At 37.2% G+C, this 25,159-nt stretch overlaps 1 protein-coding gene across 7 annotated transcripts in view; it reads left to right on the forward strand.

Moving 5' to 3' along the window:
* LOC123535870 (ral GTPase-activating protein subunit beta-like) overlaps positions 1–25,159 on the forward strand; it is a 76,865-nt gene that overhangs the window by 33,240 nt on the left and 18,466 nt on the right. For 5 of the 7 annotated variants that reach the window (XM_053549367.1, XM_053549370.1, XM_053549375.1 and 2 more), the window contains 6 exons: positions 8,405–8,508; positions 9,046–9,174; positions 10,152–10,259; positions 13,999–14,094; positions 14,500–14,867; positions 20,590–20,658. In XM_053549367.1, coding sequence (XP_053405342.1) covers positions 8,405–8,508; positions 9,046–9,174; positions 10,152–10,259; positions 13,999–14,094; positions 14,500–14,867; positions 20,590–20,658 — 874 coding nt within the window. The remainder of the gene's footprint in view (positions 1–8,404; positions 8,509–9,045; positions 9,175–10,151; positions 10,260–13,998; positions 14,095–14,499; positions 14,868–20,589; positions 20,659–25,159) is intronic. The other 2 variants (XM_053549391.1, XM_053549396.1) reach the window with 1 other exon arrangement.

Below are 25,159 nucleotides of genomic sequence, written 5' to 3' on the forward strand. Positions count from 1 at the left end.
ACCACAAGACGGAGTGTCATGCGCAAGAACCAGGTCCCTATGTCTAAGGTCAAGGTCACACTTAGAGGTCAAAGGATACAAGAATGAAAACTTTGTCCGGAGCATTTCTTTTTCATGCATAGAGGAATTTTGATATAACTTGGCACAAGTGTTCACCACCACAAGACAGAGTGTCATGCGCAAGAGCCAGGTCCCTATGTCTAAGGTCAAGGTCACACTTAGAGGTCAAAGGATACAAGAATGAAAACTTTGTCTGGAGCATTTCTTCTTCATGCATAGAGGGATTTTGATATAACTTGGCACAAATGTTCACAAGCATGAGACGGAGTGTCATGCGCAAGAACCAGGTCCCTAGGTCTAAGGTCAAGGTCACACTTAGAGGCCAAAGGTCAGATACAAGAATGACTTTGTCCGGAGCATTTCTTCTTCATGCATGGAGGGATTTTGATGTAACTTGGCACAATTGTACACCATCATGAGATGGAGTGTCATGCACTGGTCCCTTCTTTTGAATTACTTCCCTTTGTTGTTACTATAAATAGCTTATATTGTAACTTTTTCATTACTAGACGTAGGGAAAAATGGAGACCACTTTTCTGTAGTACAACATGCATGTTACATCCAATTTTGAGGTGTATTTTGACCAATCTCTACCTGGTTAGGATTTTTGTGTGGACTTACAAATTTTTTTTGGATTTTTTTTTTTTTTTTTTTTTTTTAAAGATTAACTTCCCTTAGTTGTTACTATAAATAACTTATATTGTAACTTTTTTATAATTGACCGTAGGGAAAAACCAAGACCACTTTTCTGTGGTACAACATAGATGTTACTTTCTAATTTTAGGTGTATTTTAAGGTATCTCTACCTGGTAAGGAGTTTTTTTGTGGACTTAGAAAAACAAAAGAATTACAATGATTACTAAACAACCACAAAATTAAAATTCCATTTGCAAATACAGGTGCTACAGTAAAGAAATTTGCTGTGACGGGCGTATATTGTGACATTCTGGCACTCTTGTTCATGAATTATTTCCCCTTTTTACTTAGAATTTTAGGTTAAAGTTTTGATGCACTTTCACTCTGTCATTACTGAATGGATTTGATTCAAACTTAAAATAGTTGTTCAACATCATCACCCACACCATATGACGCAAGGTGCATAACTCTGGCACCAGTTTTTCATTAATTATTCCCCCTTTTTACTTAGAATTTTATCTTTACCTCTCTTATTACTTTAAGTTGATATTTTTGACATAGACTCAGGCTATTGTGCAATATCTTCATCCACAATTGGAGTCATTAAACACTCCAGTGACAGCTCTAGTTTCCTCAGATTTGCCCAGTTTCACTATCCAGCATCGAAATAGTCGAGCTCTCCTGTGACAGCTCTTGTTTTTGTGTGAGACGGTGATTTAAATTTGCAGATATAGTGCTTTCATTTAACAGTTTCATACTTAGACCTTGGTATTTCTACAACTTTTAAGAAAATAAGTAAGTATCTTGAGAGACTGCATTTGATGAAATTCTGTCTGAAATCATAACACAGGTGTTGCATTTTATAGCTGTATATGTCTTATCAACTTTTGGTCACTTATTCCCAGTTTCAAAGATACTCAGAGAAAAAATATATTAAAAAAAAAATCAAAAAGAAATATTGATTTGAAGTTGGGTAGGTGGGGAAAGTATTAAACTTGTCCTGTATAAAATAGCTGTGATTTTTCCCCCAAGGTTTACATTGACTGGTGCTATACTAGCATAATATAGAGAACTGGGAATATAGATTGTAAGGTCTTGAGTTTATTCCCCAGTTGGGACTATTATTTTATCATTCGAAAGTAAATAAAACAAAATACTTCACGATTTATCATTATTATTCAATAAGAATCATGTAAAACATTACATCATATGACATTTATCACAAGGGGTAACAAGTAATGTAGATAATAACATTATTATGGTAAGTTTGGAGGTTTAAGGCCACTTAATGTTTGGACAGGGAGTGCTGGAGCAACTGTCCAAACACAGTCGGTCGAGAAGAACCAGCGAGCCTGAATGAGTAAAAACGAAGTGCGGATCGATGCAAATTTTTGTCCATAAAAACGAGTAACGAGACTGCAATATTATGACAGTGAGTGCCGAAGCAACTGTCCAAGCCTGCAATATTATGACAGGGAGTGCTGAAGCAACTGTCCGACATGAATAGCAAAATAAGCAAATGGCATAACCTGTTGCGAATAAGGCAAGCTATCATTGGAATCCACGGGCAAAGACGCAAATTTACTTGAAACCAATTAATTAAGTAAAAAACTTGGCAAGTGCAACAGTAAACTACGCAAACTAGGCAAATATGGAAAAGCGCAACAGTAAACTAAGCAAGCTAGGATTGCCAGATCACTTGGGCAAAACCTAGAAACACAAACAGAATTGCAGGCTTACAATCAGAATTTATCTAACCGCGATTCAAATTACGCTGTGTATTATTACTATAAATACGTCAGTCGAATAGGCCCCCAAACCAACAGGAATGAGGCCAAGGCCCCAATATCGACAGACAGATACCATACAATATCAAATAATAAAATAATTTTGTGTATAAGCGGTGACTTTTGCTGGTGGGCATGTTCAACCCTCGACCGACAGAATTTTTACGCCACAATAAATTTGTAGAAATTTATACCCCAAAAATTCTTAAAGAACATTGTGCAAACTAAATTTTCCTTCATGAAATAGTCTCATATTTCCAGCTCAGCAGACTTCTGTAGCAGTAGTATCAAGCTTTACCTCCAAAGCGCTTAAAATATAAACACTATTGCTTTAAGTTTTTATCCAGTACAGTCCAATATAGTCTAGATAAAACTCTAAACCGACATTATTTAAATGGATGCCATCTTGTCTCCAAAAGTTAGTTGCAGAATCAATGTCAGGAGATACAATATCATGTTTGCCAGATGAGCGGACCAAATATCTGCCCCAGCGATTAACCCTTGTACGCTTGTTCTCTATGGTACGCCACGGATTGACTGCGCCATCCCACACCCGTCTTTGCAGTATATCAATCCAAATAATTGTTGCTGAAGGAAAAGCTGTTCTTAGGTATTTAACCTCTCTGTTGATTAGGTTTTTAATTTGGAAAATTGAAAGAGAGGTCAAGTCATTTCCCACTAAATGAATAATAATGGCTTTGGGTGGGGATGAGAGCAGGACTGCAGCCTCAATAGTGCAGCGAAAAGAGAACCAGTGCAGACCCCTGACGGCCCACCAGGCAGTTGTCTTACCTGGCAAGCGAAGGTTGGGTTTTCCAGTAGCTTTAGCTCTTATCCCGGCCCAATAAGGGATGGAATCACCCAACATCCAAGCGTCCGCATCTGGCTGTAATAAGCTGTTTCTTGCACCATCGAGGTCCTCGCTCGTGCGCGTCTGTCCCCGTGTAGTTACCACCGAATTTGGAGAGGGTGGAGAGTCCGTCTGGCAATGTGAATCAACCAATCTCCGGCAACGGCATCATCGTTGACAGGATTGACATCGGCATTATTTACGTTGTGTTCCCGCCTAGCATTAGGATTCTGACCTGCAGCACCTTGCTGCCTTGGCCCAGCAGCAGCTAATTCCTTCTCCGTACACGTCGACCACGTGGCATGATAAACGTAATAGAGTTTACAGCTGTGAAATTGAGCTTTTAGCAGCGTAGTATATCTTCAGTGTTGAATCGAGAAAGAGAAATTTGCACAGACTTTTGGTGCTTATATACCGTTGGTAGAACTGATACCTGGCTTAATGATAGCATGCTGGCTAGAAACCATGCGTAACGGACGATAATATCCGAAGATCACCAATTGCGTAGTGATCGTGACGTAACTGCATAGCAACGGTGTTGACAGCTTTTTCTTGCAAAATAAAGTAAATTATTTGCAGAAGAAAATAATTTCTAATATTTGACTAATTGTGAAGTAAACTTCATTATCATGTGTATCTGTACATGGTGAGACATTTTAGAAAGTCAGAATACAGGAAACTTTGTGTTTTATGTGAGCTATATGTATAATATATGCCTGACAACCATTGTCCTCTGATACAGAATTCCTCTGATATTGTGATGTTTGTCTTCTTAATCATATTCCTTTGACTACTCAGAACATTCTGCACACATTCAATGGAGTGAAAAGGAATTGTGTTCCGGAAAGTTTAGAACATGTGCAGACTGTGCTAAATAAAATCTGGTACAGACTGAACAGTCACGTGATAAGATATTTAGGACAATGGAAAGCAGGTCTTGGTTCCTGTCAACTATGTGTAATCTCAACAGTGCAGGGTACCAGATCAGAACAGTATACTATTTTATTCCCTTGTCAACAATTAGAATTATGCTAGAATTTTTAGTGCACTGTTCTGTATAGTCGCAGGAACATGGCCTTTAAATCTTGAAATAAACTTGAATATTGACATACATATAAACATTTGATATTTTGTTCTCCGGTTAGATTTTCATGTTTTAGGGAACATTTGCATTAGAAAGTATTACCAGTTAAATTTCATTGTCAGAATTTATAGTGGATGTTTATAATTATATTTTAGGGATAAAAACTGGTACACTACAAACAATCTTGCTAGTATCTGTGAAGTGAAGTTTGCACTATATTATATAGAGAATTGGGAATAAAGATCGTAAGGTCTTGAGTTTACAGTAATCCCCTGTTGGGACTAATATTTGACTAATTGTGCAGTAAACTTCGTTATCATGTGTATCTGTAAGTGATGAGACATTTTAGAAAGTCAGAATACAAGAAACTTTGTGTTTTATGTGAGCTATATGTTTAATATATGCCTGACAATCAATGTCCTCTGATACAGAATTCCTCTGATATTGTGGTGTTTGTCTTCTTAGTCATATTCCTTCAACTACTCGGAACATTCTGCACATTCAGTTAAGTGAAATGGAGTAGTATTCTTCAAAGTTTAGATTGTGTGCAGGCTGTGCTTTATAAAACCTTTTGCAGACTGAACAGTCATGTGATAGATATTTAGGACAATGGAAATCAGGTCTTGGTACCTGTTAACTATGTGTTATCTCAGCAGTGCAGGGTACCAGAGCAAAACAGTATACTATTTTATTCCCTTGTCAACAATTAGAATTATACTAGAATTTTTAGCGCACTGATCTGGATAGTCACAGGAAATTTTTAAATCTTGAAGTGAACTTTAATGTTGACATTTGTGTAAACAAGTGATATTTTGTTCTCCGGTTAGATTTTCCTGTTTTAGGAGACATTTGCAAAAGAAAGTCTTACCGGTTAAATTTCTTTGTCAGAGTTTATAATGGATGTTTATAATTATTATTTAGGGGATAAAAACTGGTACACTACGAACAATTTTGCACTTTGCAGTAAAGTTTTAAAGTATTTAACTATTAAGGCAATATATTAATTGTTAAATATGTTGTATATACACATAAAATGTATTCCTGAACACTAGTATAGGAATTTTTCAATGCACACTTTCAGAAGAACTTTCATTTATTTTTAGCTCACCTGAGCAATGCTCAGGTGAGTTTTTCTGATCGCTCGATGTCCGGCGTCCGTCGTCCGTCGTCTGTCGTCCGTCGTCCGTCGTCCGTCGTCCGTCGTCTGTCGTCTGTCAACATTTAGCTTGTGTATGCGATAGAGTCTGTATTTTTCAATTAATCTTCATGAATATTGGTCAGAATGATAACCTTGATGAAATCTAGGCCGAGTTCGAAAATGGGTCATCTCGGGTCAAAAACTAGGTCACTAGGTCAAATCAAAGAAAAACCTTGTGTATGCGATAGAGGCTGTATTTTTCATTTAATCTTCATGAATATTGGTCAGAATGATAACTTTGATGAAATCTAGGCCGAGTTCGAAAATGGGTCATCTCGGGTCAAAAACTAGGTCACTAGGTCAAATCAAAGAAAAACCTTGTGTATGCGATAGAGGTGGTATTTTTCAATTAATCTTCATGAATATTTGTCAGAATGATAACCTTGATGAAATCTAAGCTGAGTTCGAAAATGGGTCATCTCGGGTCAAAAACTAGGTCACTAGGTCAAATCAAAGAAAAACCTTGTGTATGCGATAGAGGCTGTATTTTTCAATTGATCTTCATGGATTTTGGTCAGAATGATTGCCTTGATGAAATCTAGGCCAAGTTCGAAAATGGGTCATCGCGGGTCAAAAACTAGGTCACTAGGTCAAATCAAAGAAAAACCTTGTGTATGCGATAGAGGCGGTATTTTTCAATTGATCTTCGTGAATTTTGGTCAGAATGATAACCTTGATGAAATCTAGGCCGAGTTTGAAAATGGGTCATCTGGGGTCAAAAACTAGGTCACTAGGTCATATCACGTAAAAACCTTGTGTATGTGATAGAGGCTGTATTTTTCAATTGATCTTCATGAATTTTGGTCAGAATGATTGCCTTGATGAAATTAACACCAAGTTCGAAAATGGGTCATCTGGGGTCAAAAACTAGGTCACTTAGTCAAATCAAAGAAAAACCTTGTGTATGCAATAGAGGCTGTATTTTTCAACTGATCTTCATGAAATTTAGCCAGAATGATTACCTTGATAAAATCTAGGCTGATTTCGAAAATGGGTCATCTGGGGTCAAAAACTAGGTCACTAGGTCAAATCGAAGAAAAACATTGTGTATGCAATAGAGGATGTATTTTTCAATTGATCTTCATGAAATTTGGTCAGAGTGATTGCCTTGATGAAAACTAGGTCGGTTTTGAATATGGGATATCTGAGGTCAAAAACTAGGTCACTAGGTCAAATTAAAGAAAAATCTTGTGTATGCGATAGAGACTGTTTTTTTCAGTTGATATTTATGAAATTTGGTCAGGTTGATTGCCTTAATGAAATCTAGGTCGAATTTGAATATGGGTCATCTGAGGTCAAAAACTAGGTCACTTGGTCAAATCAAAGAAAAAACTTCTGTATGTGATAGAGGCTGTATTTTTCAGTTGATCTTCATGAATTTTGGTCAGAATGATTGCCTTGATAAAATCTAGGTCGAGTTTGAACATGGGTCATCTAGGGTCAAAAACTAGGTCATATCTAAGAAAATGCTTGTTTTATCGCAAGAGACCAATTTTTTGGTCCAATTTTAATGAATATTGGTCAGAATATTTGTTTCCATGAAATCACTAGGACAAACATGTTTTACACTGTTATGGAGTGTTTCTTAGGTGAGCGACCTAGGGCCATCTTGGCCCTCTTGTTTATTGTTAATTTAACCGAGTTCTGCAGATGACGAGAATAGAGGGTTGTCAGATTGTACGTTTTGAGATATTTTTCTTCAGTGCCAGTCCCAGGTTTTTCCTTCAGTGCAATATGGTAGAAGAGTTACTTTTCTGATGCAGCACTTGTATCTTTTAGGTTAATGGTGTTTAAAAATTCTGTCAAAGTATGTGATTTAGTGCACATAGCCAGACATTTCCCCCAAAAAATCAAGGAAGACCATTTAAGAGGTGCTCTTTATACTTGGTTCCATTCAGAACATAAAAAATTGTTGTTACAAATTGTATGACCTGCCATAGGTTGATAGTGAATTTGAACATTATAAAAGATAGGTAGAAATAATGTTTAGCTTCTTCAACTTACTATATTTTGTGCATACAGTATGGGGAAATAGCTCTTTGACATTTTAGGTAACTAGGTTAATATTTCAGACAAGATTTGATTTAATATAAACTGATGGATAGTACTCCTGTACATTGTTTATGTCCATATTGGCCACTATCGTACACAACCGTGGATTAGTTCAGCAGCAAGTCTTGAATTTAGTAACTTGAAAGTGTTTTACATGTATTGTCATTACTTGAATCATATCTAAAGAAAACACACAGAGTTTGTTGCTTTGCTAGAATGACAGAGCCCCAGATCTTTTACTGAGTCATTATGAAATGGCACACTTATTGCTATTGTAAATTTTGAAGTCTGCCAATGATTATAAACATAAGAAAGTCAGAACACTGCAGCAAAACATTGCTGTAGACAGCACGACCTTGCAATATAATTGCAACACGTTTTACTTGTGATTGACCGATTACGAACCTATGAGGCAGAACTGGTATTTCATAAATTATAATGAACCTGACAGAACATCCTTTAAAGTAAGCAAGATTTACAGTGGATAGTATAAATGTATCAGATATTGTTAGTCCCATACCAGTGAAACACCAGATAGGACTGTGCTATGTCTGTCTGTACATCTGTCTGTCTGAAAATCTGGATCCTGCAATTACTCAACAAGTATTCAAGCTAGGTTCATAAAACTTGGTATGGGCATAGAGGGCACTGTTACAGGCTGTGTGTGCAGATACCTACTGCAGAGCTGAGGTAAGCTTGTGTTTACCCTCTAAATGCTTCTTTCTGACATGTTACAGATTGTGTGAGCAAATACCCAGTGTAGAGCTGAGGAAAGCATGCGTTCACCTTCTTCTATCAATGCTGTGCCTGCCACAACACTTCAAAGATTTAGAAATTAAAGGTAAGATTGAAGTTTTAATTTACATACTGTGAAGTAATTCAGTTTGTGATGAAGATCCTAGCCTTCAGTAGATTCACACACTAGCCATAACATTTTTATGCTCCCAGCATCTACTGATGTGGGAGGCATACAGTGATTGTCCTGTGCGTTCGTCCATCCGTACGAGGTTAACCAAGTGGGACTGTTTCGTCTAGCATCAATATCCCTAACTAGAATGACTTGATACTAATGCAGATGTAACCTGTGACCATTCCTCATCTTCAGACATCACCAGACCTCAGTTTGACCTTGACCTTGAACTTGACCTCGTTTTGGACTTAGGTTGCTTTGTATCGACAAGGATGCCACCTGGGGCATCAAGCGTTTATTGAACGCAGCTCCTTGCTTTGCTTATTCATGGTTTACAGTTCAATTTGTTTCTACTTTAATCAGTCTGAGGATTTTTTATGAAATTTATTTTTGAAGTTCAGAAAAATTTATGTAAGAATTTATTGTTTTTATAATAGGTTTATGTTAATCTAGCTTTCCATATTTCAGATATTCTGTCCAATGAGAATGTACCAGAACACACCATATCGTTTATATCACTGAAATCACGTATCACAGAACTCTTGTTTAAGGCTTTGCTGAATGAAACGGACTCAGCTAACACTCAGATGCTTCTTGGTAAGTTGTTGTAGATCTTAATAATTTTTTTATATGAGGAGCTGCCACTTTGGGATCTAGATTCTAGGGGTTGTAGTTTAATGGGAAAAGGTTTTCAGAAATAGTTACTTGCTGTAAATGTAGAATACATATGAAATCTAGCGTATAAAGTCTCAAATATGTAGGAAGTGAGTATAAAGACTTGAGTATATGCAAGAAATCTACTGTATGATGTCTAGGATTTGTAAAAAGTCTAGTGTATTAAGTCTAGTATACGCAAGAAATCTAGTGTATAAAGACTAGTACATTTAAAAATCTAGTGTATAGAGTCTAGTATATGCAAGAAATCTAGTATATGCAAGAATGTATATGTAAGAAATCTAGTATATGTAAGAATGTATATGTAAGAAATCTAGTATATGTATATATGAGAAATCCAAGACTGGTTAGATTAATTGCTTACCTTGTTAGACAGAAAATTGAGTACAATGAAATCATGAATTTCACATTTTTACTGTAACTAAAAAAACAACAACAAGGGAATAATATCTAAGCATGATATAATAAGTTAAAGGCATATCTGAATATCATTTTCAGGAGTGTTAATTAAGAAATAATATATCTCATCCAGTGATTTGTCGTTGAATAAATCATTGTTTGGAGTTCAGATGCGAAGGAATTATATCACGAGGGCGCAGCTGAACGACAAACAATGATTTATTCAAGAGCAAATCACTAAATGAGATATATTATTTCAATTCTAACACATTACCAAGGATTTTTAAGTACATCCTTGACAACATTCATTAAATATTTGTCCGTTTTCAATAGGTTTCTTTTCCAGCGCGCCGCTATGCCGTTTGACGCCATGACGTAATAATTGTGACGTCAGAACAGTGATTTGTTGTATAATAATTCACTGTTTTCTGCCTTCTTTGTTTAATAGGAAAATGAATCGGATCCTGTTAGAATCATTTATAATGCTTAACTATTTGCAGGTGGTTTGATGTTACTGATCCAGGATCTTGCTCTGTGTGAGGAGGCCGACCATGCTACCATACAGCCCCCTCAACATGAGGAACAAACTGACACTGACCCTCATACTGGTATGTGATACCTAAAGGTTTACTATCTATACCTCAACATAAAGTTAAACTGAAACTGATCCTCATGCTGGTTCATGATACCTCATACTTCTTTTAAACCTCAATATCAAAATGAAACTGATTCTGACCCTCATGCTGGTATGTGATACTCATACTTTACTTTATACTTCAACATGAAGATCAAACTGACACTGACCCTCATACTGGTATGTGATAGCTCATAGTTTACTTTATACCTCAACATGAAGATGAAACTGATACTGACCCTCATACTGGTATGTGATACCTCATAGTTTACTTTATACCTCAACATGAAGATCAGACTGATACTGACCCTCATACTGGTATGTGATAGCTCATAGTTTACTTTATACCTCAACATGAAGATGAAACTGATACTGACCCTCATACTGGTATGTGATACCTCATAGTTTACTTTATACCTCAACATGAAGATCAGACTGATAATGACCCTCATACTGGTATGTGATACCTCATAGTTTACTTCATACCTCAGCATGAAGATGAAACTGATACTGACCCTCATACTGTTACATGATAGCTTGTAGTTTACTTTATACCTCAACATGAAGATCAAACTGATACTGACCCTCATACTGGTATGTGATACCTCATAGTTTACTTTATACCTCAACATGAAGATCAGACTGATACTGACCCTCATACTGGTATGTGATACCTCATAGTTTACTTTATACCTCAACATGAAGATCAGACTGATACTGACCCTCATACTGGTATGTGATAGCTCATAGTTTACTTTATACCTCAACATGAAGATGAAACTGATATTGACCCTCATACTGGTATGTGATACCTCATAGTTTACTTTATACCTCAACATGAAGATCAGACTGATACTGACCCTCATACTGGTATGTGATAGCTCATAGTTTACTTTATACCTTAACATGAAGATCAGACTGATATTGACCCTCATACTGGTATGTGATACCTCATAGTTTACTTTATACCTCAACATGAAGATCAGACTGATACTGACCCTCATACTGGTATGTGATAGCTCATAGTTTACTTCATACCTCAGCATGAAGATGAAACTGATACTGACCCTCATACTGGTACATGATAGCTTGTAGTTTACTTCATACCTCAACATGAAGATGAAACTGATACTGACCCTCATACTGGTATGTGATACCTTATAGTTTACTTTATACCTCAGCATGAAGATGAAACTGATACTGACCCTCATACTAGTATATGTTACCTACCTCAAAGTTAACTGATACTGATCCTCATATTGGTACATGATACCTCATAGTTTTCTATAAACCTCAGTAGGAAGATGAAACTGGTTCTGACCCTCGTACTGGTATGTGATACCTCATAGTTTACTTTATACCTCAACATGAAGATCAGACTGACACTGACCCTCATACTGGTACATGATATCTACCGCAAAGTTAAACTGATACTGATCCTCATATTGGTACATGATACCACATAGTTTTCTATAAACCTCAGTAGGAAGATGAAACTGATTCTGACCCTCGTACTGGTATGTGATAGCTTATAGTTAACTTTATACCTCAACATGAAGATCAAACTGACACTGACCCTCGTACTGGTATGTGATACCTCATAGTTTTCTACATACCTCAACACCAGGATCAAACTGACACTGACCCTCATACTGGTATGTGATACCTCGTAGTTTTCTACATACCTCAACACAAGAACAAACTAACTGTTTCTGACACTCATATTTTTTTACAAACCTCAACATAAGGAACAAACTGGCACTGCCCCTCATACTGGTTTGTGATACCTCATAGTTTAACACATACCTCAACACGAGGAGCAAACAGACGCTGACCCTCATACTGGTACATGATACTTCATAGCTTACTATATACTTAAACATCAGGATCAAACTTGCACTGACCCACATACTAGTTCATGAAACGTCATAGTTTACTATATGCCTCAAAAGTTTTACAATTTGTCTTGAATAGATTATGCTTAGAGATAATACAGTTCTGTACTTAAAAGGATGGTTTGGACACTCATAGTTTACTGTATACCTCAAAAGATTTACATATATACAGGGCTTAAGCTAGGCTAAGATTTTAGGGAGAAGTCACTTCTCCCTCAGCATAGATCAGGGAGAAGTGGAAAGATTTTAGTAAGAAGTGGAGAGATTTTAGGTAAACATGGAAAGATTTTATCGCCATGACATGCAAGCTGAAAAAGGAACTTTAGAACTAGATTCTTAACTATTTTTACATGATTTCCTGTTTTTGAGTCTTTTAATTTAAAGTAAATAAAAATTCACCAACATTTCAGTGATTCTGTTTTCTTATCCTTGTAAATCTAATTTCTTATCCTTGTGAATCTAATTTCATATCCTTGTGAATCTAATTTCTTATCCTTGTAAATCTAATTTCTTATCCTTGTAAATCTAATTTCTTATCCTTGTAAATCTAATTTCTTATCCTTGTGAATCTAATGTGATTAAACTGAAATTAAAGGTTTTTTTCACTCTTGCCTAATGATTACCCAAGAAAACCCTTTAAATATGAATACAATAAAAACAAAGTTGATTCCAGATCAGCAAAAAATAAATCAAGCTCCCAGTGCTAATATGCCTGCCCGCTTAGCTCAGTAAGGAGAGCGCAGATATAAGGATTGCGGGTAGTTCGAGCCTTGGGTGTGGTGTATGTTCTCCGTGACGATTTGATTAAAGACATTGTGACTGAAATCATTCCTCCACCTCTGATTCATGTGGGGAAGTTGGCTGTTACTTGTGGAGAACAGGTTTGTAATGGTACAGAATCCAGGAACAATGTTTAGGTTAATTGCCCGCCGTTACATAACTGAAATACTGTTGAAAAATGGCATTAAACCCAAAACAACCAACCAACCCAGTGCTAATGCACTCAGAATCAAAACAGGAAACCCATAAAAGCATTTCACAGTCCCTTTAAATAACACGTTTGTATTGAGTTGGTCCTGAATTAAATACATGTCAACAGCAGTGACATCACACAGAATACACATCTTTCTTTGATCTGGAAGTGTTGGCACACATTAAAAGAGAAAAAGTTGTCAAACAGGTTTAACCCAGTTTCTTTACGTGACTTTCAGTTATATTAATTTAGTCACAGAAAGTGTCAGTAATAATATTTTGTTTTTAAAAGTCTGGGTTTTGAAAAATACAAATAAAATTATTACTAAAGGTAAGGTAAAGGTCAAAAGCAAATGTATAAGCCAGAATAACTTAATGTAATATAAATCCCTATTGCTTAGTTTAACAACACAGTGTGAACAATCTATTTACAAAACAAGTGTCAAAGACCGTACATACCTTCGCACTTCTTGGTATCTTGAAGTAGGCGGAGCTTAAATTATGCCATCTTGTATTCGAGTCAAGTGTCAACATGCCGATAGTGGATAACTGGCGGATGTGGATAAAAGTAGGGCGACTTGAATTTCGCATTGATGTTAGATTGGGGAGCTACAAAGGGACTATTTCGCTCAAGTCGCCCCCTAGCTCAAGCTCTGGTATATTGGGTAGCAAAGGGATACACTGGCCTAAAAAGACAATTCAATATTTAAAAGTGAGGTGGTTTGGACAACAGATTGCTTAACTTTATATCAACTCCACCTGTTTCACATTATGTATTGATATCATCAAATATAAAAGCAGAAGCTTTTGTAAGACTTGATATTCAGTGAGGATATATAATTTCAGATGCTAGTCAGACAAGTATATTGAGTAATGGATCAACAGACTCCAGTTATACAGAATCTTCCTATCATAGACTACATACCCAGTCACATGATAACGGTAAATATTTAAGTCAGTGTTGATATTTCTACACATATATAATGCTGTAATGCCTTTGCTCAGATTGCATTTATTTAGATCAAGTATTTTAGTTTTATGTCTTACTCGTGTATTTGGCTGTATCTGCATTAAAGCATATCAATTGTTAAAAATATTTGCGCAAAATCCACTATTGATCAGACTATACTGATATATCATTAAAGTTGATGGTGGTAATATTGTATGGTTCTGGCCAAAATGACTTGTTTTATTAGTAGATTTTGAAAATGAAAAAATGTTAATCTCATTTCTTTGTTTGAATTTTACCGTGTGAATAAGCAGATTCAACACCATCTTGAAATCTGTGAAAGGTAGTTACTCATGAAAAATAATGATTGAACAAGACAGTTATGATCTGTGTTTCAGAAACAGCATATGGATTGTTTGGTCAGGCTACATCTCTTGTGTGCAATAGATTGATGGCATCATGGAAGGGTGAGCTCAGTACAGCTCTAGCTGCCATGGAGCTGCTGTCGGGGCTTGCCAAGGTCAACATTACACCTCCCAACATGCTCATGTGTAAACGGACAGTCAAATGGATTTGTGATTTCATTGTGTTCCAGTGTAGTCGACCCGCCCCGAATCACTCACGTGACCTACATTCTATGATTGTAGCGGCGTTTAAATGTCTAACTCTGTGGTTAGTGGAGCACAGTAGACTACTGTATGATAAAGAGTGTCTACACAACGTTCTTGAAGTGGTGGAGCTTGGCATCTCCGGATCAAAATCTCAGGTATGATCCCTTTAAACGACTTCTCCTCTTTCACAGTAGTGTGAGTCAATCATACACAACAATAACCATTCTTTGCTTTTCAGTTATATACCATTAAGTTAACAAGGGACTCGAAAAAAAAATTTTGTATAGAGATGAAATTTCTTCAAAAGTATATTATAATGTAACTTGCAGTTCAAGATTGCATTCAGGAAATTTTCAACCATTTTTCAAGTGTTATCAAAATTAATTGATTCATTTTGAAAAGCTGAAATACAGTACACAACAGTTTATTTTTTATTATGCCCCCGAAGGGAGGCATATTATAGGTTTTTGAACCGTCTGTTGATCTGTCAGTCTGTCCGCAATTTTCGTGTCCGGTCCATATCTTTGTCATCGATGGATGGATTTTCAAATAACTTGGCATGAATGTGTACCACATTAAGACGACGTGTCGCGCGCAAGACCCAGGTCCATAGCTCAAAGGTCAAGGTCACACTTAGACATTAAAGGTCATTTTTCATGATAGTGCATTCGTGCCCGGTCCATATCTTTGTCATTCATGGATGGATTTTCAAATAACTTGGCATGAAAGTGTACCACAGTAAGACAATGTGTCGCGCGCAAGACCCAGGTCCGTAGCTCAAAGGTCAAGGTCACACTTAGACGTTAAAGGTCATTTTTCATGATAGTGCATTCGTGTCCGGTCCATATCTTTGTCATCCATGGATGGATTTTCAGATAACTTGGCATTAATGTGTACCACAGTAAGACGACGTGTCACGCGCAAGACCCAGGTCCGTAGCTCAAAGGTCAAGGTCACACTTAGACGTTAAAGGTCATATTTCATGATAGTGCATTGATGGGCGTGTCCGGTCCATATCTTTGTCATTCATGCATGGATTTTAAAATTATTGGGCATGAATGTGTACCACAGTAAGACAACGTGTCACGCGCAAGACCCAGGTCCATAGGTCAAAGGTCCTAAACTCTAACATCGGCCATAACTATTCATTCAAAGTGCCATCGGGGGCATGTGTCATCCTATGGAGACAGCTCTTGTTTGTATTGTAAATAAAAATAAAATGTTTGCATTGCTGAAGACACTTATTTGGGGTTTTTTGATGGAAATTTTATATATATTTTGGCTGTATAGTACATATTCATCAACAAAGTTCATGTTCTTACGCAGTGAATGTTTATGACATATAAACATATATTTTATTTTGGAAATTTAATAATCTTGGTTAAGTAGTCTTGAACTATTCAGTAATTTTAACTATGTTAACAGTCAGATTTTTTGTTGACTTTATAAACTTGTCGTTTTTTTATCCTGCACATTTTTTTCATTTTCTGATATGCTTACATTGTGTACTATAGCACATACATATTATACACTGATGTACCCCACACACGCCATTGTACACTGTTACACGGATGCATGCAGATACTTTATGTGACTTTATTTTGAAGAGTTTAATGATTAAACTTCTGTTATTCTATCATTTTATTCTGGAGACCTGAAGAAGTAGCAGGATATAAAGGTCAAATAGCCTGGGTCATTTTTAATGATTTAAATACAGTAACTAAGAAACATATTTTATGATAAATTACTGCTTAAAGCATTGGATAGAACTTGGCATTTATGACCTGCTCCTGCCCATTAAGGGTATATTCTTAGCAGTGTTAGGTCAACATGGTCAATGTTTAATGTGTTCAGCCGATGTCAAAAGCATCATTATTTGATATCCTTGTATGACCCCTGCATTGTCTTTTTGACTTGTGTAGCTTTTCCCAGAGTCAAGGTTATACAAAGACAATATACTGATATAGTTCTTTTTATCTGTTCAGACAGATACTCTACTATGAGTTTTTACACACAATATGAAATTTGGGATAGTTAACAAAGGTCTTGATTGAAATAGGCTTAAATAGTATGCATTAGTGCCTTTTCACAAAGAATTCATAAATTCATTTTAGGCAATATCTCAACTTCTGTAAACTTTCTTTTTTAGACAAAGGCTTATTTAGTGGTTTACTAATTATCCCCCGCCGATGAAATCGGGAGTGGGGTATTGAAATGGCGTTGTCAGTCCGTCCGTCCGTCCACAGCCATTTCTCAGTAACTACTTGGTAGAAAAACTAATTTCACAGGTTCGGTTATTCGCCGATGACACTGCTGTCTACTTAACTGTAAATAGTTCTGCCCAAGAAAACATCCTCCAGCAAGACTTAAATAGGTTACAGATATGGGAAAGTAAGTGGGACATGGAGTTCAACCCCTCAAAATGCACTGTTATGAACATAACAAGGTCAAAAAACCCTTTTAAATCAAAGTACACACTCCATGGCCAAGTCTTGGAAACAGTTCCTGATGCAAAGTACCTTGGGGTCACTATATCCTCAGATCTAAATTGGAATAAACACATCAGTTTAGTCACTTCCAAAGCTACCCGAACACTAAACTTCATTAAACGAAACATCCCATGCAAGAACCATAAAGTTTGAGAAGTAGCTTATAAATCACCAGTCAGGCCACAGCTAGAATATGCTAGCTGTGTTTGGAACCCTTACACCCAATAAAACATCCACCAGATCGAAATGATTCAGCGGAGGGCAGCACGATGGGTAAATCATGACTACTTTCCTTACAGCAGTGTCACAAACATACTATGTCAGCTGAGATGGCGTACCCTTGAAGATAGGAGATCTGATTCACGCCTCCTTATGTTCTACAAGATAGTGAATGGTTTGGTTGCTGTGCCACTCACCCCCTATGTCAGCCCACTATCCCGTCGAACAAGACATATGCATCCCCACTCCTATACTCAGATCCTCACTCCCTGTAATTACTATAAGTACTCTTTCTTCCCAGCCACCATAGTACTTTGGAATGCCCTTCCAGTACAACTTGTGCAAGCCCCCACCCTGAATCAGTTTAAACAGGGTGTGACCAAACTTGTACACAATGCTTAACATGATAGACCTGTTTTTAAACTGCTTGATAGAATTTCATGAAACTTGAAATAAACATGAACCAACATACTGCGATGATGCCCGTCAAGTTTTTTGTTTTGATTGGTCAATTTCCCTCAGAGTTATTGCCCTTGATTTAATAAAAATGTCCGTCTGCAGCCATTTCTCAGTAACTAACAGGTAGAATTTCATCAAATTTGAAATAGACATGAACCAAGATACTGCGCTGATGCCCGTCAAGTTTTTTTTTTTTGATAGGTCAATTTCCCTGGAGTTATTGCCCTTGATTTAATGAAAAATGTCCGTCTGCAGCCATTTCTCAGTAACTAGCAGGTAGAATTTCATAAAACTTGAAATAGACATGAACCAAGATACTGCTATGATGCCCTTCAAGTTTTTTTTCGATTGATCAATTTTCCATATAGTTATTGCCCTTTAATTGTTTAAAAATCCACAGATCTGTACATAACAAACCAACCAATTGGAAGAATTTCATTAAACTTCTTTCATTCTTTTCCATGAACATTTATTATAAACATGTGATGTTGTGTACCTACACCTGGTCGCTACCTTACCTTGGTCACCCCCCCCCCCCCCCCCCCCCCCCCCCCCCCCCCCCCCCCCCCCCCCCCCCCAATTTTTTTTTTTTTTTTTTTTTTTTTTTTTCATTTTCGTTTTCTATCAGTATTTATAATCAACATGTAAACTGTTGTATCCTCACCCCTCCCCCCCAAACAAACCGTTCATTTTCTTTTAATTTGATTTTGACTAATGAAATTATTTGCTTCTTGGTAACATTCTTAACTTTCTGCTGGATATATTTTTTTGCCGTTCCTCACATCTGACCCTTTCGGCGGGGGATTCCAATTCATCGAATTTGCTTGTTTAAATTTTTAATCCCCCGCCGTGGCGGAGGGATTATAGGAATGGTCTGCGTCCGTCCTTCCGTCCGTAACAAAATCATGTCCGGTCCATATCTCCTAAACCCCTTGAAGGATTTTCATGAAACTTGGGTCAAATAATCACCTTATCAAGACGATATACAGAACCCACGAGTCAGCCTTGTCAGTTCAAGGTCAAGGACACAACTCAAGGTCAAAGGTTTGAGCCTGCCATTTTGTGCAGCTCTATATCTCATAAACCCCTTGAAGGAATTTTATAAAACTTGGGTCAAATGATCACCTCATCAAGACGATGTACAGAACCCATGAGTCAGCCATGCCAGCTCAAGGTCAAGGTCACAACTTAGGGTCAAGGTTTTGAGCCTTCCATTTTGTGTCCGCTCTATATCTTCTAAACCCCTTGGAGGAATTTTATCAAACTTGGGTCAAATGATTACCTCATCAAAACGATGTGCAGAAATTATGAGTCAACCATGCCAGCTCAAGGTCAAGGTCACAACTAAGGGTCGAAGGTTTGAGCCTTCCATTTTGTGTCCACTCTGTATCCCCTAAACCCCTTGAAGGATTTTCATCAAACATGGGTCAAATGATCACCTCATCAAGAACTCATGAGTCAGCCATGTCAACTCAAGGTCAAGGTCACAGCTGAAGGTCAGAGGTTTCAGCTCTGTATCTCCTAAACCCCTTGAAGGATTTTCATGAAACTTGGGTCAAATGATCACCTCATCAAGACGTTGTGCAGAATTCATGAGTCAGCTATGTCAGTTCAAGGTCAAGGTCCCATCTAAAATCAAAGGTTTACCCTTTCACTATCCATAGCAGTGGCGGGGGATTTAGCTGCCTTGTTATGCTTATTTTACTATACCTCAGTTTAAATGTTTTACTTGTAGAACGGTTGAGAAATATTTTTGCTGATAGTTATGTAGTATTTAAATTTCATCATTGTAGAACTACACTAGTAAGCAGTCAGTCTTTGATAATGTAACAAATAAATATCTTCATAGTTCATGAGTTAGCCTTCTAGAATAAAAATATTTCATCATGAAAAAAAAAGAAGATATTTTTGTCCTGATCATGCTTCACATGTCAAAATAGAACATTTTGGAAAGTGTTCATTTGATGTCCGAGTTCTACAGTAATAAGTATTTTCGTGATGGGCAATATTTATTTGTAGCTCACAATGTTTGATGTCCTTGACTCGTTTTGTTTGCTCTGATGTTAGGCTGTTTTATTGGCAGAATTGAAGCTTGCCCCTTATTTAAGTTTGTGTATTCTTAACATGACTGAACTCTAATCTCCACACAAGCAAGATCTAGATAGGTATATCTAGGGACAAGCAATGAAGAGGTCATAGTATGATTAATGTTTTAATCAGTATTCACATTGATGACAAAAGACAAAAAGTTTTAAAAGTCATTCATCCTGTATCTTGGATTCATGTTGGAAAATTGTGAGTAACTTGCGAAGTATAAGAATGTGCTTGTAGAGGATTAAAGACCACTAATTATGTTAATTGACTGCAATTACGTAACCTTAAGAGTATTGAAAAATGGCTTGATTCTAAATGTGAAAAACAAACTATAGTTTTTTGTTAACCCCAGTTGTGATGTAGAATTTTTCCATGTGAGTCAGTTATCTAGCAGGCTTGAGTTATTCTGTTCAGGCGCAGAGAGAGATATAACCGCCACAAATTATTGCAGAAAGATGTACATATGACATATGACCTTAAGTTATGCGACTTGAATTGCAACAAAGCAAACACACGAGTCAAAGACTGGCTGCATATTTTGTATTTTGTTGATAGTTCTTCCTGTCATTTAGTTGATCTAATGTTATGTTTGTTGCTACATCAACTTGGTTTTCAGAAAAAATCTTCTGACACTGGAACGGTGTCTTTAAAATTTGGAAAAGATGAAAAATCTGTGTACACGCAGGTATACATTGTATCACGCTCCTGCACATTTCCTACACATGGCTGCTTGTACTCAAGAACTTGTTTGTCTTCACTTGATGCAGATTTATTTTTGCATGGTTTGAAAATGTACAATTTTTCTTTTATTTTTTCGAAGAAAACAACGCTCCTTTAATGGGTGTGACTGTTTTTGATTTTCAGTTCATCTATATTAATCACATAGTTAATAAGTTATTCTCAAATTGGTCAATATAACTTAGGAGCCTAGGGTGTCTTCCATATATTTATGAAGGTTTGCCTGTATTAAGGAAAATGGCTAAAACATTAAGAAAAGCAAATGAGCCGTGCCATGAGAAAATCAACATAGTGGGTTTGCGACCAGCATGGATCCAGACCAGCCTGCGCTTCCGCGCAGTCTGGTCAGGATCCATGCTGTTCGCTAACGGTTTCTCTAATTGCAGTAGGCTTTAAAAGCGAACAGCATGGATCCTGACCAGACTGCGCAGATGCGCAGGCTGGTCTGGATCCATGCTGGTCGCAAACCCACTATGTTGATTTTCTCATGGCGCGGCTCAAATATTAATCTTCTATTTTCCAATTGAAACTTAATTTCAAATATAATTGAAGATCCTGTACTTCTTTTACTGCTTTATACAGTGAAGACATTTAAGTTTGAACAAGCAGCCCTATATATATATAACCCACTACACTTACTGGTTCACACAAAAATATGTGTGTTTTGAGAACATGACATTTTTATTTTTCATTAGAAATATTTCTGGTATTGTGGTTTTGAAACGAGCAGCCCTTACCTGTCAGTAGCTTTATGAGAAATACTGTATGATAAGTTAGTAAGTAAATGACAACAAGAAATTGAATGAAACACACATATTTTTATAATGGTTTTGTATATATTGTCTATAGTTTTGACCAGTTTTAGTTTGTTTGCTATGTATTTTAGTTATTTTTATTCACAGGTATCAATGCCTTTATATACAATATAAAAGTAGTTTGTGTTTTAATTTGAAACTTAAACTAAACCTTTCCTGAACTAGATTATTTTGAAATTTTTTACCGTTTTCATGTCTTATTTATGACTGACTTACTTTTCTGTTTTTCATGCACTGCATAATTATATCAGTTCAGTTAAAGCTTAACTCCATCTCACAGTTCAGTTATACCATGACTTTATATATCAGTTAACTTATACCATGACTCCATATGTCAGTTCAGTTAAGCCATGACTATGCAGCTGTTTAATTAAACCATGGCTGCTTATCACAGTTCAGTTATACCACGACTCCACATATCAGTTCAGTTAAAACCATCATAAATTAGTTCAGTTATACCATGACCATACCACCTTTCAGTTAAATATGAAAAATTGTTGAAAAAGACGTTAAACCCGAACACACACATAATATATTGGTTCACTTTAAACATGACCGTATCACTGAACAGTCAAAGCAGTCAAAGCATGGCTTCAATTATTTGTTTAGTTAAACTATGACCCCCATATATCAGTTGAGTTAACAGGGGGGCCAACACAAGTAACTTTAGATACCTTACAGAGAGAAAGGTCACAATTCAGGTAACATTTTACCTGTATTTTCCTTATTACTTGACAGATTTTCATAAAATGAAGTGCGTCAGAGACAGCGAAATGAGCGTTTTTCCTCCGCACAAAGCGTCTGCCATCTGTTCTCAGTAGTTTTCTAAAACACTTCGCCCAACTTCTTTTCTTTGACATTGTGGATAGCATACACACTTTAACAGATGGGCGAAGTGTTGGAGAAAAGTACTGAGAACTGACTGCAGACATTTTGCTGTCTTCAACACTGTTTATCTTATGAAAATTCGTAAAGTAATAATGAAATTATTGGCAAAATATCAGCTGAAATCGAGTCATTTGTACGGTATCCAAAAGTCATGTTGATTGGCGACCCTGTGACTGAGTATCACAGTTCATTTAATTATGTCTCCCCCAGGAGACATATTGTTTTTGCCCTGTCCGTCCATCCGTCTGTCCGTCCGTACGTACGTCACACTTCATTTCCGAGCAATAACTGGAGAACCATTTGACCTAGAACCTTCAAACTTCATAGGGTTGTAGGGCTGCTGGAGTAGACGACCCCTATTGTTTTTGGGGTCACTCCGTCAAAGGTCAAGGTCACAGGGGCCCGAACATTGAAAACCATTTCCGATCAATAACTAGAGAACCACTTGACCCAGAATGTTGAAACTTCATAGGATGATTGATCATAAAGAGTAGATGACCCCTAGTGATTTTGGGGTCACTCCATCAAAGGTCAAGGTCACAGGGGCCTGAACATGGAAAACCATTTCCGATCAATAACTAGAGAACCACTTGACCCAGAATGTTGAAACTTCATAGGATGATTGTACATACAAAGTAGATGACCCCTATCGATTTTGGGGTCACTCCATAAAAGGTCAAGGTCACAGGGGCCCGAACATTGAAAACCATTTCCGGTCAATAACTAGAGAACCACTTGACCCAGAATGTTGAAACTTCATAGGATGATTAATTATGAAGAGTAGATGACACCTATTGATTTTGGGGTCACTCCGTCAAAGGTCAAGGTCACAGGGGCCTGAACATTGAAAACCATTTCCGATCAATAACTAGCGAACTACTTGACCCAGAATGTTGAAACTTCATAGGATGATTGGACATAAAGAGTAGATGACCCCTATTGATTTTGGGGTCACTCGTCAAAGGTCAAGGTCACAGGGGCCTGAACATGGAAAACCATTTCCGAACAATAACTAGAGAACCACTTGACCCAGAATGTTGAAACTTCATAGGATGATTGTACATGCAAAGTAGATCACCCCTAATGATTTTGGAGTCACTCTGTGAAAGGTCAAGGTCACAGGGTCCTGAACATTGAAAACCATTTCCGGTCAGTAACTTGAGAACCATTTGACCCAGAATGATGAAACTTCATAGGATGATTGGTCATGCAGAGTAGATGACCCCTAATGATTTTAGGGTCACTCTGTTAAAGGTCAAGGCCACAGGGGCCTGAACATGGAAAACCATTTCCAGTCAATAACTTGAGAACCTCTCAACCCAGAATGTTGAAACTTCATAGGATGATTGTTCATGCAGAGTAAATGACCCCTATTGTTTTTGGGGTCACTCCATTAAAGGTCAAGGTCACAGGGGTCTGAACATTGATAACCAGTTCCGATCAATAACTTGAGAACCACTTGACCCAGGATGTTGAAACTTCATGATGATTGAACATGCAGAGTAGATGAACCCTGTTGATTTTGGGGTCAGTCTATTAAAGGTCAAGGTCACAATGGCCTGTTCATGTAAAATCATTTTTTGGAAATAACTTGAGAACCACTTGACCTACAATGTTGAAACTTAATAGGATGATTGGACATGCAGAGTAGATGACCCCTATTTATTTTGAGGTCACTTGATCAAAGGTCAAGGTCACAGAAGCCTGAACAGTGACTTGAGAACCACTAGGCCAAGAGTGTTGAAATTTAGCAGGATGATTGGACATGCCAAGTAGATGATCCCTATTGCAGCCAACCATCAGTGTCTCTTTGACTTTCGCTCCTGACCCCTATTGACTTCTTGCCTATAGGACTTTGCATTGGGGGAGACATGCGCTTTTTTACAAAAGCATTTTCTAGTTAACCATGATTCCATAATGTATTTTCAGTTTATTTAAGCCAAGACTCAATTTAACAGTTAAGATTTTCATGACTTTAGTTATGTCATGAATCAGTTTAACAGTTCAGTTTCATGATAGGCCATTGTGTATTGATATTGTTATATCATGGCTCATGATCATCCAGTCACTGATGTCACAGTACATGGCTTAATGTGTCAATTCATTTATGCCATGAATTTAATCGATGAAACCACATCACTTAAACTGCAGTGAAGACTTTATTTGATTGATTGAGTGAATAATGCATTGTGGTGTAGAGATTTCTGTAGTTTTTGTGTTAAGTATACACATCGTTCATTTTGTAGTTGACCAGTACATCTCACATAAGTATTTAAATTCCACACAGTTAACAGGATACTAATACACAGAAGATACTAAGCTCTTGCTTGTGTGAGCATACAGAAATTTTGAAGAAAAAACATTCTGCATTCAACTTGCTGAGGTGTCTATCTGGCCTGATTTACTTTGCAAAGCTTGGACTACAGACCAGAACTCGCCCGCCCGCTTAGCTCAGTAGGTAAGAGCGTTGGTCTACGGATCACGGGGTCGCGAGTTCGATCCTCGGGCGGGGCGTATGTTCTCCGTGACTATTTGATAAACGACATTGTGTCTGAAATCATTAGTCCTCCACCTCTGATTCATGTGGGGAAGTTGGCAGTTACTTGCGGAGAACAGGTTTGTACTGGTACAGAATCCAGGAATACTGGTTAGGTTAACTGCCCGCCGTTACATGACTGAAATACTGTTGAAAAACGGCGTTAAACCCAAAACAAACAAACAAACAAACAGACCAGAACTCGCAAG

Source organism: Mercenaria mercenaria, chromosome 1 (genome assembly GCF_021730395.1).
Source record: "Mercenaria mercenaria strain notata chromosome 1, MADL_Memer_1, whole genome shotgun sequence".
NCBI lineage: Eukaryota > Metazoa > Mollusca > Bivalvia > Venerida > Veneridae > Mercenaria > Mercenaria mercenaria.